General features: G+C 31.3%; 1 protein-coding gene across 1 annotated transcript; it reads right to left on the reverse strand.

The window, feature by feature from the left end:
- Nucleotides 1-1,831: 1,831 nt before the first annotated feature.
- On the reverse strand, nucleotides 1,832-5,920 carry LOC109810135 (uncharacterized). The gene is made up of 2 exons (XM_020373523.3): nucleotides 5,641-5,920; nucleotides 1,832-2,355 (listed from the first exon to the last, which is right to left on the reverse strand). The coding sequence occupies exons 1-2, from the start codon at nucleotides 5,873-5,875 to the stop codon at nucleotides 2,030-2,032; spliced, it is 561 nt and encodes a 186-aa protein (XP_020229112.1). The 5' UTR covers nucleotides 5,876-5,920; the 3' UTR covers nucleotides 1,832-2,029.
- Between the last annotated feature and the right edge of the window lie 7,912 nt (nucleotides 5,921-13,832).

The raw sequence follows: 13,832 nt of genomic DNA on the forward strand, positions 1-13,832 counted from the left end.
CATGTAGACACAAAATCTTGAGATTAAACACTTAACGAATAAAACAACTCACAAACTCTCTTTTTATCTTAAACTTTTATGACTTCTTGTGGTCTATACGAGTTATCTAGAGATGTATCTATGTTATCAAATTGATCTTAATTATATTAGAAAGTTAAGATAATTATTTACAACAAAATAATATGCATGACTCATCTCCGCGAGTGTCAGTTTGTAACACTGGACTTATTCATCTCATCCCATCATCAATACTTTCATAATATGCATCACCATAATATTCATAACAACGAATCAATGATATCTCAACATAAATCTTCATACATAAACTCAATCATATCTCATCACAATATACTTCATCACAATTTAACTTCACATTACATCATCATTCATCATATTATCACTATACACCATCATCATAACATCATCATACAGTATAAGATTATACATTATCATTACTCATACTATTCATTCATCACATATTATAGCATCATAACATGATTCATTGGTGTCTCAAACATTATACACATAATTCTTAGTTCAAACAACCACATTTCATATCACATGTAGGCACAAAATCTTGAGATTAAACACTTAACGACTAAAACAACTCACAAACTCTCTCTTTTTATCTTAAACTTTTATGACTTCATGTGGTCTATACGAGTTATCTAGAGATGTATCTATGTTATCAAATTGATCTTAATTATATTAGAAAGTTAAGATAATTATTTACAACTTCTATGTTAACTTTAAGATTTGATTTTTGGATGATTCTAGTGTCATTGGCCGTTAACATCCAAGGCTACATTTATTATGAAAACAAAAAAAGTAATTTAGATTTTTAAAGAATGCACGAGGATGCATAAAATAAGCACAATCATACTTCACTAAAATTCAACATGCACAGGTGTGCTTAATTAAGCATGCTTGTGATTTCCTCAAATTCATCCATGGACGGGCATGCTTCCTTCAGCATGATCATCGTACCTCTTGCATAGACATCCTTTCTTCAAGCAAGACCATGCTTAACAATCTAGGGCGAAATCACATCGGACTCAATTGCTTCACACATGATTCTTTATTTACATCAAATCTAAAATTATCAAATACTCATATAATCATCCCAAAATTAAATATCAAACTCTAATAATTTTTCTAAATTAAAACAAATTATCACACTAAACTCCCAAACTATGCATACAACTCTAAACCTTATATATAACAATCCTAACTCTCAAAATGCATAATCTCAATATAAATTTAATCAATTCATCAAATAAGAACCATAGCATACAACAACAATGTAAGTTCAATCAAATTCATATTGAAGAGGTTTCCCTCAAATAGATAACCTAAGAGGCTTGGGATTCGCCTCTCTATCTTTATCCCCAACACATGCTTAGAACTTGATAATTTCCCCCCCTAGAGTAATGACAAGTCTCACGGAATGGTGTCCCTCCTATAACTTCTACCATCAAATTGTGATTTCTCTAACAACCTCCTCTAGTTCTCCTCATGTGAGCTTTTAGGATTTTATAAACACGTGCAAACTAACCTAACCCTATCTAACCTCTTATATTTGAATTAACCTCTAGGTTGGATCCAAAGTCTAATCCAAATGTTTTCAATGAGCTATTTCCATTTAATTTTATTGATAAAATATATTCCTTTTTTATTTCTAATTATTCTAATTCATTATTTATTTATTTAAAAAAAAATAGGATGATATATTATTTGTTTTTATATAACAATATTTATTTGTTGTATTGGTTTTCTTTAAAAAAATAATTTTGAAAGGTCTTGTTCTCATAACATGTCAGACAACACTATGTACTTGATCCTATTTTACCAATTTCTTATAATAATGTAATGTCGAAACACAAACACTCCGTAGCAAACAATAAGTCACGGGGAAAAAGGGATTAAAAATAATTCTCAAACTAAGAAAGGAAAATACAATGCAAAACCTAGCTAGCTAGCTACTTGGTGTTTATTTTTGTGTGTGTGAAAGCTTATTAGTTATGATTAATCATCGATCATACTTCAATTTAGGAGGCGTAGGCATTTTAAATATGGAGTAAATGGATGATTGGGAGTGAGCCATCAATTTCTCTCCCATCTCTAGAAGCATCTCTCCGTAAAGTAACAACATGGCTCCATTTTGAGCCATCTGGTTAGCCCTTTGTACCTCATCCTCATTGGTTGAACTTAGATTAAGCTTCTTAATCTTCAGAACATACTCTCCATGGTCTACAATCTCAAGGTCAACGACCGCAAAATCACCATCTAACAATTGTTTGTCCTCAGACTTTTTGGGGACTTTATAAGATGGTTTATGCGCATCCATGCTTTCAACTACACGCAACATAAACAAATAGTTATCCATTAAAAAAAAAGAAGTAAAGTTACATTATTGATATACATATTTCCTATAATATTATTTTTCGCTTTATTATTTATCTTTATATACATATTTTATGTTCATGATTTTCCTTTATTCTTTATAAGTTGCATAAGAATACATTTTCAACTAATTAGAAAATTAAAATCATATTTAATATTGTTAATATTGTAACAATCTTTGATCTTTATACTTAATTAATTAATTATATGTTTGGTTGTTTTTTTTAATGTTGATATGTTGCATTTTTTTCGTTTGTAGTTCTAAGGGTTAAGAAATTCTTGAGAGTTAAGTCATTTTTGTAGTAGTTTTAGTTAGGGGCAGGTTAACCAAGTTTAGAAAAATGTATTTAAGGATTTTCTTAAGACATGAATTTTATATGTTTATATCTTAAAGAAAGTTAGAGAAAAGCTAGAGAAATAAGATTTGGAGTTAGAGAGATCCTTTGCTTCTATTAATTCTACAAGAACCTTTTAGATCATTCCTTTAGCAGAGAAATAGTAGTTGATTGGTGGCTTCAAGCTGGTGAATTGAGAATCAAGGTCTTAGTTAGTCATACAACAAGCTTTCTGGAAAGTCTCTATTCTTCATCATCTTCTATTACCTTTCTTGTTTTTTGATCTTCTAAGTTGTAAGTGTTGATTTTCTTTGTTGAGTCTTGCTTTAGTAAGCATTTTCTGTTGAATTTGAGGATAAAAGTTGATGTTCTTAGTTTTTCTTGGTTAAGGTGGAAAGTTGATGATTTGTGATGCATTTGTTGTTTCATTTTTGCCTTTCTTTCCAATTTTGAGTAAAATGTTATTCATATATGATAGATTCTAAGTTTCATATATGAATTTTTGTTTTGAATGAGAGGATTTTGGAGTTGGTATGTTGTTCTTGAGATTGCTCAGTTTGTTCTTGAATTCATGCAAGTTTTTTGGGCTTGCTCACTCAGAGCACCCATGGGGTCATGTAAGCGTGCAACTGGACCATTTTAGGGGGAATCTCTGACTAGACTCACTTAAAGCGAATATTAGGTGCTTAGAGAAAATTTTGGTAGCTCAGAATGAGAACTTATTCACTTAAAGCAAGTTCCTGAGACCATTTCAAAGGTGCTAGCTAACTTGGCTTGCTTAGAGTGAATTTCAAGCATTCATAGTGAATTCCAGTCGCTCTAAGCTAGCTATTGGGCTCCAAATGAATCCTAATCTTTCCAAACAAGCATTGGGTGCTTGAATCTCCTATTTCCCATTTAAACTTGTAATTTTCTCAACTTATCTTATTTTGTATGTTTTTTACATGATGTACGATGAAGATTGAATTTAGTTCATTATAAATTAATCTATGATGATGTATGATGATGATGATTTAAGTTGTTTAATTTGAAAGTTTCCTATTGTTGGAAGTTAATTAATTTGAAAGTTGTTTACTGTTGAATTTATATGAAAAGAAAAGTTGCACGATGATCAATTATATAGACATATGATGAATGTTTAAGTTGAATTGCAAAAAAAGAAAGAGGAGAGGAAAAATTATTTTATAAATTAAATTTCCTATTGTGTGGATATAAGTTGTGGTGCTTAGAGAGTCCAAAGTTGATAACCCTTCAGTGAGTAAGTTGTCTCTTGAATGAGAAGTTATTTAACTCATCTTCTCTAGGTTTTCATCTTGAACAATATGATGGAGGCCGAACCATACTTGTTGGCGATTGAATAAGGTACAAGGTTGGGGCTAGAAATCCCTAAGTATTAAAAAGGTGCATAGTATTTGAAGGGTAGTCAACAAGCTAATATAATTTCATATAGGCTTATTTGTGCATGTTAAGGTTGTGATAGACTCATATTCAATTTGTTTTATCCCTGACAGTAATACTGACCTTTTCTAGTATAAGTGACGAAACTTGAGAAACTAATTTTGGTCACTATGCTAACTATTGTTTCTAGTTTTTACACCAGTCATTGTAGTTTGGTAGTTCAAGTCACTTATACTGCTCACCCCAGTTATAAAAGATCTCCATAAATTGATATGTGTGATGATGCATGTTTTTTTAGTTGTTTAGTTGTGTTTGGAGTTGATCATTTGTTTATTAGTTGTATGAGTTGTTTATTTGTTGATTAATTGTTAGTAGATTACTATCAGCTGCTTCTATGAATCAGTGGTGGATGATATAAGTTGTTTATGTTGATGAAATGAAGTTATTGTTTCTTTATATGGTATTATGCTGCTTCTTACACAAGCTTATATTTTCTTTTCCTTTTTGTTGGATATTGTAATGGCTATACTTAATACGGGAGCATGACAAGATTAACTTGTTGGTGGATAATCATGATTCATGTTGGAGATGATTTGTTTTGAGTATAATGTTTTGATATAGTATTGTTCTATAGAAACGCTTGATCAATAATAGAGTTATCTTGTATACAATAATATATATTTGATGTATATTATATATATATATGTATATATATATATAATCTCATAAAAAAACTTTATGTTTTTTAGTTATATTTAAAGAAGAACGTCAACTTCCTTGATATTACAATTTAGATTAATTAACATTATTTGCTTTGACTATTGTTCGACTCTTATTTTTCGTAAATTTTTTAATATTTTTTTGTAGTAAAAATAAAGTCAATTTTTAGAAGGCCAAAAATATATTTGACCTGATTTTTAAAAGTAATCTCTTGATTGTAGCATATATTTACATCTCTTGACCATGGTTGATATTAAATTAAAAAAATTCAACTATATATGTACACGAGGCACTAATTCGGCTTTGTTTTTTTAACCAGTAATTATAATAAGGTTATAAAAAATATTTTAAAATAAAATCAATCTTAAAAACCACTTCGATATATTTTTAGTACGTATATGATAATTTAACTAATTTTAAATTCAGTCCTCCATTTTTTTTTTTATATTTAGTTCTAATATACTTTTGGTTTAAAAAAATGTCTATCAATCCTTAAAAAATTGGTTTCAATCAAAAAACATATGTAATATGTATTTAAACATGTTTTGAAAATAATGATTAACGAAACATCTGAAAACATGTCATATAATTAACAAGTGATAATCGAAATTATTTTAATAAAAAAATAAAATTTATAAAAACTAAAACGATAACTATTCGAATAGAAATTATTCATATTTTTTAAAGAAAAAAAAAATCGTAGTTAATCGTAGAAATAAATAAGACAGCGTGTATATGAAATTTGCAAATTAAAGAAAAAAAAAATAAAGAATAACATATTTACCCGGTTGTCTGGTTAATGGTGGTTTTCTGTCCACTTTGATGGCGTTTAACGTCTTAAAAGCATTATCTTTGAACTCATCTTGTCCTTGTTTTTTTTCTGGTTGGTTTGGAATCATGGATCCATGAGAAGACTTGGGATAGCAGTACTGCTCTATTTGGTACGCAAAAGTGGCACACAAGAGCGACACAGTGAGACAGAGGGAGATCAGAGACGGTGAAATGGTTGAACCCTTCATGGTGATGAAAATTCAAGAGGTGTAGTTGACGCGTTTGGAAGGGGAGGTTTGGTATTTATTTATTCGGGCAGTTTGAAAAATTTAAGAGGTGGGGCAGAAAAAAAGGTAAAAGGTAGAATGGTAGAAGAAAATGTTTTTAAATTACTTTGCCCAACTGTCCCTTATTAAAAATATAGTTTAATCAAATTTTTTTAGATTTTATAGTATGATATATTTTTTACCCATAAAATGGTGAATAAAGGATGATACTTGAATTATCATTTAATTTAAGAATTCTCAATATGTTATTAGATTCATACTTAATAATTAATCAAAGTTTAACATACAATTATTTATTAAATGTTAATATTATATTATATATTTTTAGCACAATTTTACATTAAATTTTTTTATTTATATGTTTATAGTGTTTTAATTTAGCTATTGGAATCAGTAAACACGCGAACGAGTATATTCAACATCGACTTTTACTTCCACGTTTATCTTTCATTTTTAGGTTAATTTACTATTTAATTTTTCTTTTTATAGTATGCTTCCTAAAAGATATCTATCTGGAAGTGAGTAAAAAAAAAAAAAAAGGAAAAGTTAATAAAATTACAACAAGAAGCTCTTCATAAATTTATTTTTAAAAAGGTAGGTTCTCATGAAAATCTTGATCAATCAAATATTTTACATAATAAAAACAATGAAAATGAAAATGATGAAATTAATGATTTAAGTAAAGCTAATGATGTACCAAATGAATCATCTAATATTGAAAATATTGGAATTGACCAAGAACAATTAATTCTTCCTTTAAATATTTATGATCCTAGAAATTGCGGTAATCTTAACAACAAAACACGAGACATTTAAGTTGAAAAAGGGCTTATAAGAGAAATTAGTCTTGTTTTTCTCTTAAATAACACTTCTAGACATTTATCATATGTTTATTATTCTGGAAAGTTGAGTAATAATGAAATTAATTATAGGAAATGGTTAGTTTAATCCGAACATGTTGACGGTGTATATTATTTTTGTTGTATGTTGTTCATATGATAATAAAAAGAGTGCTTTGACAATTGAAGGCTTTACAAATTGGAAGCGAATTAGTGAAATATTTAAATATTATAAGAATAGTTTTGAGCATATGAATAACATGAATACTTGGAATGAAGTTAGATCATAGTAAGATTGAATAAAAAACCAAACAATTGATAAAAATTTATATCAAGAGGTTCACAAAGAGAAAAAATGTTGGAGACAAGTTTTACATAAAATATTTTTTTGTTTTTTGTTGTGAAATGTCTTGCTAAACGTAATTTGGCTTTCCAAGGATCCAATAAAAATTATATTAAGATAGCAATGATAATTTTGTGGGATTAATTAAAATAGTTGCAAAATTTGATTTAATAATGCAAAATCATGTTAAACTTATTCAAAATCGTGAAATTTATTATGATTATCTTGGCCATAAAATTTAAAAAGAATTGATCTCACTTTTTGGCCATTAATATTAGAAGTTCCATTATAAAATCTATTAAAGAAGCCAAATATTTTTCGGTATTTCTCAATTATATATCGGATATAAAAACTATTAAAGAAGCATACAATCCTCGTTGCACGAAATGTTCGTGGATGGAACTAAAATTAACGTGACAATATATTCACGGATGGAATTAGCACAAAATTTTCAAATTTTGTATTTTTAAAATTAGGAGAATTAAATATATATTTCAAGATTTAGAGTTTAAAATTACAGATTAAAAAAAATAAAGTGATTAAAAATATAATTTAACCTATAAAAATATATATAAATCTACAACCGTATTAATATTATTAACTAAATTAATTAGTTTTCTAAATCATTATAATTAAATAAATTATTTGATCTTATGAAATCAATCGGAAGAATATAATGTTATCTTCTCCATCCATTTGTTGTCCCATTGATTTAATGTTTATTTATGAGTTTGTTGTATGTCACTTCACTTCTCTCAAGTTCACTGATTGTGTTCTATCTTCAATAAATTCTTTTTTTTTTTTTTCTCAATTTGATGATAAACTTATAAATTTCCTTTGGACATGCACTCCGTCTGTATTTTAGAAGAGTAATGCTATATTTTTTACAATATTTTTTGTTTACGAAAATAATTTAATATATTTAATATCTTAAGATATAAAAAGATCGACGTTTACTATCCCAATAAAAAAAGTCTGATAATTAGGAGAAGAATGCAATAGAAAGATTTAAAATTAATATCTTTCACAAATAAACTTACCTGCAAAATAATAAGAATCCCTCATAGTTGATGTGAGAACACTAGCCTGTTGTTGAGACTTGAGACTAAAAACAAAAGTCTTTGTAATTAATAAAGAAAACACTCTGTCCCACTGTAAAGAATCATACATAATTAATGTGATAATACTGGTGCGTTGTTGAGACTAAAAGCGAAAGTCTTCGTAATTAATAAAGAAAACACTCTGTCCCAATTAATAAAAAAAACACTCTGTCCCACTGATAAAGAATCATATGTAGAACACTAGTGTGTTGTTGCGAAAGTCTTCGCAATTAATAAAGAAAAGATATGTTCAACAGTAACAGAGAAGAATAGAGCAAGAATGTAGTATGATATCAACCCTAGCTAGCTAGTAGAAAATTAAATAAGCACCAAATACTCCTACAAATTTCCACCACCTTAACAAATATGTTCCAATGCATAAAAACAAACCAAAAAAAAAAACGAGTAGCACGTGCTGATAAGGTGTAGATAATTAGTTTATTTAAGTATATTATTAGGATACTGATTCCTGATTATATATAAAGAATACTTTATTTGAAAAAAATAAAATTTAATTTACAATTTTCTATAAAGTAGTTTCTAATTATCAATTATTTTTTTAAAATAAATAAATAGGGTGTGTTTGCGTTATCTGATGTGCAAATAGCATACCATCAACGAAGTAAAAAAATACTCATTGTATCTATATTTGTATATGAAAGATATTTTTTTTCTTGTTGTTGGCAGAAAATGAGGTAATCTAGGAATGCTCGAAAATCGGGGGCTTTCGAGGTCGCGGGTTATCGGAAATGGTAAAAGAAAAGTGTTAGGAATGGAAACATGCGAAGTACAAGAGAAATCAGGAGACACTCAAATACATCTTTCATGAAGTACTCGAAATCATTGAAGCTGCCACTTATGAAAAGGCTTTACAACTCAGCAATCTCTCAGTACAAGAAGTATTAGGAGGCACTCTTATACATATTTTACGAAACACTCGAAATCCTAGAAACTTCGCCACTCATGCGAATGCCCTACAGCTGCGCAATAGTTAAGATCATTTGTTAAGTTGAAACAACTACAAACTAGTTAATCCACATGCTGATCGATATTTAACTATTTGATTTAATTATTTAGGAAAATTATTAATACAATAGTTTAATTTTTTCCATAATAAATAATATATATAGATAACTCATACTTATATATAGATAACTCCATGATTAAAGAAAAAATTGTTATTATCAAATGTTATGCATGATGACATGTCCATTATTAATTTGTTTTGTAATTATTATTGGTAGTTTAATAATTGTTCCTTTGTTAGCAATTGCTTTATTGTGTTTGAAGTTGTGAAGGTGTTAAGATTTGTTTTGAAAGTCTTTTATCATTTGCACTTAGTTGTTTGTATGATGATCAAATATTAAATGATTTTACTCAATTCTTTCTTTAAATTATTAGTGAATGATTTCAATTGATACTTTACTTGAATTATTTATTATTTAACAATTAAGTTAATTCTTTCACAAGCTTACTCTTTTTTTTTTCTTGTGGGTTGAAATGTAATGATTATACTTATTATGAGAGCAAAACAAGATTAATAGGATGTCTTAGTTAGCTAATGGAGGGTCACGCTACTAGTGACCTAGTTTTGGTGATGTTACTTTGGTGTAGCATGATTATTGTATAGACGCTTGACCAACGATTAAGGATATTTTGTATACAATTACATAGTTTGTAAAGATTGTGTATATGTACAAGGTAAATATGTGATTGCATAAGCGAATTTATCATTTAGTCATCTATGCAAGAATTATTTTATGATTTTTGCCTCTATACATGTATATAATACATGAATGACCAAATAATTGTTGCATGAGAAACTTAGGATAGTTGAATACAATTTAGTATTTTTCCTATGTAGTAATTGTACTCACTAGTACACAATGCACATTTTACGTTGGTTATTTTAGGGGTTTTTACGTTAGAAAAACTTCCGACGTAGAAGCGGGAGACGTAAATTTACGTCGGGGCACAAAAACCGATGTAAATTTACGTTGAACATGCCAAGGTCTGACGTAAAAAAGTCATAAAAATTTAAATTAAAAAAAAGAAAAATGAGTGCAAGCAGAACGGGTCGTTTTGTTGGGAGAACAACCCGTTCTGATTGAAGAACGACCAGTTCTGCTTGATAACCCAGGAGTGGGTTGTTAAGTCTCAATTTTACCTCTTTTTGGATGAGACTTACTGAACAATTCCACTCATCCTCTGAATCATTGCAATATAATTGTTCTCTTTTTGGTTCATTTTGTGTGCAGATATAACTAACCCAAATTCATCTAACAATACCTTAATCCACCTCATTTTTTGTGTAGGTATTGAGTGAAGAGTGGAAAGTTGAAGATCCCTTGGATTGGAAATCTAAGAAGCTAAGGAGCAGAGAAGAATGACTGCGCCGGGTGCAAGACGACCTGCGCCGGGCGAGCAAAACAGAGTATCTCACCTCTGGAAGCCATTGTGCTGGGCACAAAAGGAATTGCGCCGGGCTTGTGTTGCGACAGAGAGTGATTGAAAGACCGTGCGCCGGGTGCGAAGACTTACGCGCCGGGCGCGAAACCCTAATCTGACCTCCCAGGCTCGTATTTGAAGCCATTTTCGGGGAACCTTCTCCTCATTCACACATTGGGCGAACTCTAGGAGTTGTGGAAGGGATTCTCGGAGCTTGGAGCCGTTCGTGTGTGGGTCTTTCCTTCGGTTCTTCACTTCCTCTTCCATCTCTATTTTGTTTTCACCCTCATTTGAGTGGTTCTACCCATTTTTTGTAGGGTTAGATGTAACCAACGAATCCTATTGTAATCCTTACGTTTTCTATGATATATATATATATGTGTTGTTCATTCATTGTTGTGTTTGTTTCTATTCTTAATGCTTGCTTAGGATTGATCACCCCTTGCATGATTTAAGGTTTCATTGAGTATTGAGAAATACTTTTGAAGCTAGTTTTGAAACATATGCCTAGTGGTGATTGTATCTAGGGATAGAGCTTGACCCATTAGTAGTCTTAAACCCTAGCCCGTAATGCGGGTGTAGATATTGGGTACTCAAGGGATTGATATTCAATATCCGCACCTAGGCTCTTTCTCTAAGGGATTAGGTTTGAGTAAACTTATGGGTTGACTAAGCAATGTATGTAACAAGAGATTAAGGATACATTAGTGTTATGTCTGGTGAAATCTGACCCCCACAATCTCTCATAACCACAATACCATTTCTACCCTTTTCCACTCTAAAACCAATATTTATTTATAGCTTTCATTCCAGTAGTCATGCTCTTCAATTCATATACATGACAAACTACAAATTGGAATTATTCTTTAGTCACGAATAGTCAATAAATGCTTATTTTACCTTTTAATCCCTGTGGATACGATATTTTTACTACTTGAACGACCGGTATACTTGCCGTGTTTGAGACCGTTAATAGAATTTAACTGATTTCTAGATTTAAACAAAAGTGTGTTAACGGAAATCTCAACAAGTTTTTGGCGCCGTTGCCGGGGATTAGAAAGGCGATTTAGTATTTATAGCTATTTGTGACTTATTCTTTTGTTTTTATTTTTGTTTGTGTGTTGGCAATGAATTGTTGGAGCTAACCTGTGCACTCTAGTCCTCTGCCTTCTCTTGTATGCAAGGTACTGTGAACTAGATTGACTAATCCCTCTGAGCAGTTGTTGAGCAATCCTGAGATTGAGCACAGGGCAAGGAGGAACAATAGCAACAGGAGGAGAAGGAGAATCAGAGCAATTCAAGTTGGTCACCGTCAGGCTCGAGACAGTAAACAAGCGCTTCCTGGGAGGCAACCCAGAGATCTGACTTTGTTTATGTGTTTGTCCTTTCATTCTAGTGTAGATTTTAGTGTTAATGTTTGTTATGCATGATTGTTGTGTGTACATGTTGTTTGTGTTATATGTTGGTTTGTAGTATGTATTGTTTTGTGTTAGATGTTAATTGTTAGAATCATGCTTGAGTGGGCAAATATAGGGTGCATTTTGTTTGGAGTGTGAGGAATGAGGCAATTCTGTTTCTAGGTGGAAATAAGGCCTTCCCTTAAAAGAAAACTTAGGCAAATTGACCATGAAAGTGGCTACACGCCGGGCGTAACTCTTTTGCGCCCGGCTCAGTACCCAATTTTTGGTCTCTAGAACCCACCACGCCGGGCGCGCTTAAGTCACGCCCGGCGCGATATCAGATTTTGAAGCCTCATTGATTTTTACTGATATGAAGCCCGACGCATCTGTGATGCGCCCGGCGCACAACATCCCTGACACCCAATATTGATCTATTTCAATCATGTTTCTTTATGTTCTGTTATGTGTTGTATGTTTGTGTGCATTGTGTTGCATTGTCATAGTCCAATTCCGTGTGCATGCATGTTGTGCTTATTTTTGGTCTAAGGATATTCTCCATGGTGTTATGGTTGCTTGGTCATCACTGTGTATAAATTTTGTGCTCACCATTTTGTTCTTCAGGATTACACTCTGCAACCACTTCTGGTTACCAGGACTTTCAGGCATATACTGGTTGGCCTGGGGACCAGGCTCCTAAGTTTGGGGGAGTGGAGCTGCTGATGATGGTGGAGCAGCTGACAATGATGATGACCAGACCTCATAGATGGAAGCAGATGGAGCCTACCTTAGTTTTCCTTTGTTTATTGCAATTTATTTTTCTGTCTTTTATTTTCAGTATTTTAACTATTTTTATATTTAGTTTCTTTTTGGTGATTACACTGTTGGTTCTTTTTGTGAATATTCTGCTTTAGCACGGTTTTTAATCTTGTTGATACTTGCTTTGCTTGTGGTCAATTCTGGATTGTAATTTGCTTGATGTTTGTGGTGCGTGTACTTTAGACATTCTTAAGTCACGTTAGATCTTTAGTTCATGACTAGTTGCATACGGGTTTCAATGTTGATCATAGGACTGAGCTGAGTTTGTTAATCTGTGGATGCATAGCCGGGTGAGGTTTGAGCCCAAATACTGATGAGTGAACTACACTTAAGTTGCATGATAGGTTTTGCTTGAGTTTCCCTGGTGGTTTGCTTATGTGGTGCACTTAGATGATCAAGGCATTCATATTCCTTTATTTTGATAACCATCTAAGCCAAAAAGCCATCTCCACTTTTACCTGACTCATAATTTCCTAAGCCTAAACACCACACCTTCCACTTATCCCAAATCGAGAAAAATTAACCATAACCTCTGCTGTGGTTAAGAGAGCAAATTGATAACATCAAACAAGTTTGGGAGAGTTGAAGAATGGGGAATTTCGGGAAGAAGAAAGTATGTGGTCAGCCATTACAAAAAAAAAAAAAAAAAAAAAGAGCAAAAATATTAAGATGCAAAAATGTAAATATGCATCTCATAAAGGCTAATGGCTTGGATCTGGTAAAGGGCATGTGCCAAATTGTTGTAATGGGGTATGGAGAGGGACACCATTGTAAAATCTCTATTGCTCTCTTAAGCTATAGCACCGTCAATCCTTGAAAAATCATAAAACTGCTACTGCTTGACCCTACTTTACCCAGATTGCCCTCATAAAGACCTTGTGATAAGTGCCTGCATTTGTTTTACCATTGGTTTCATTTGGAAACGAAGAGCAAAGTTGAATCATGTGGCGTGAGTAGCAGATTAGAGAGAAA

Source organism: Cajanus cajan, chromosome 3 (assembly GCF_000230855.2).
Source record: "Cajanus cajan strain Asha chromosome 3, NIPB_CcT2T_4, whole genome shotgun sequence".
NCBI lineage: Eukaryota > Viridiplantae > Streptophyta > Magnoliopsida > Fabales > Fabaceae > Cajanus > Cajanus cajan.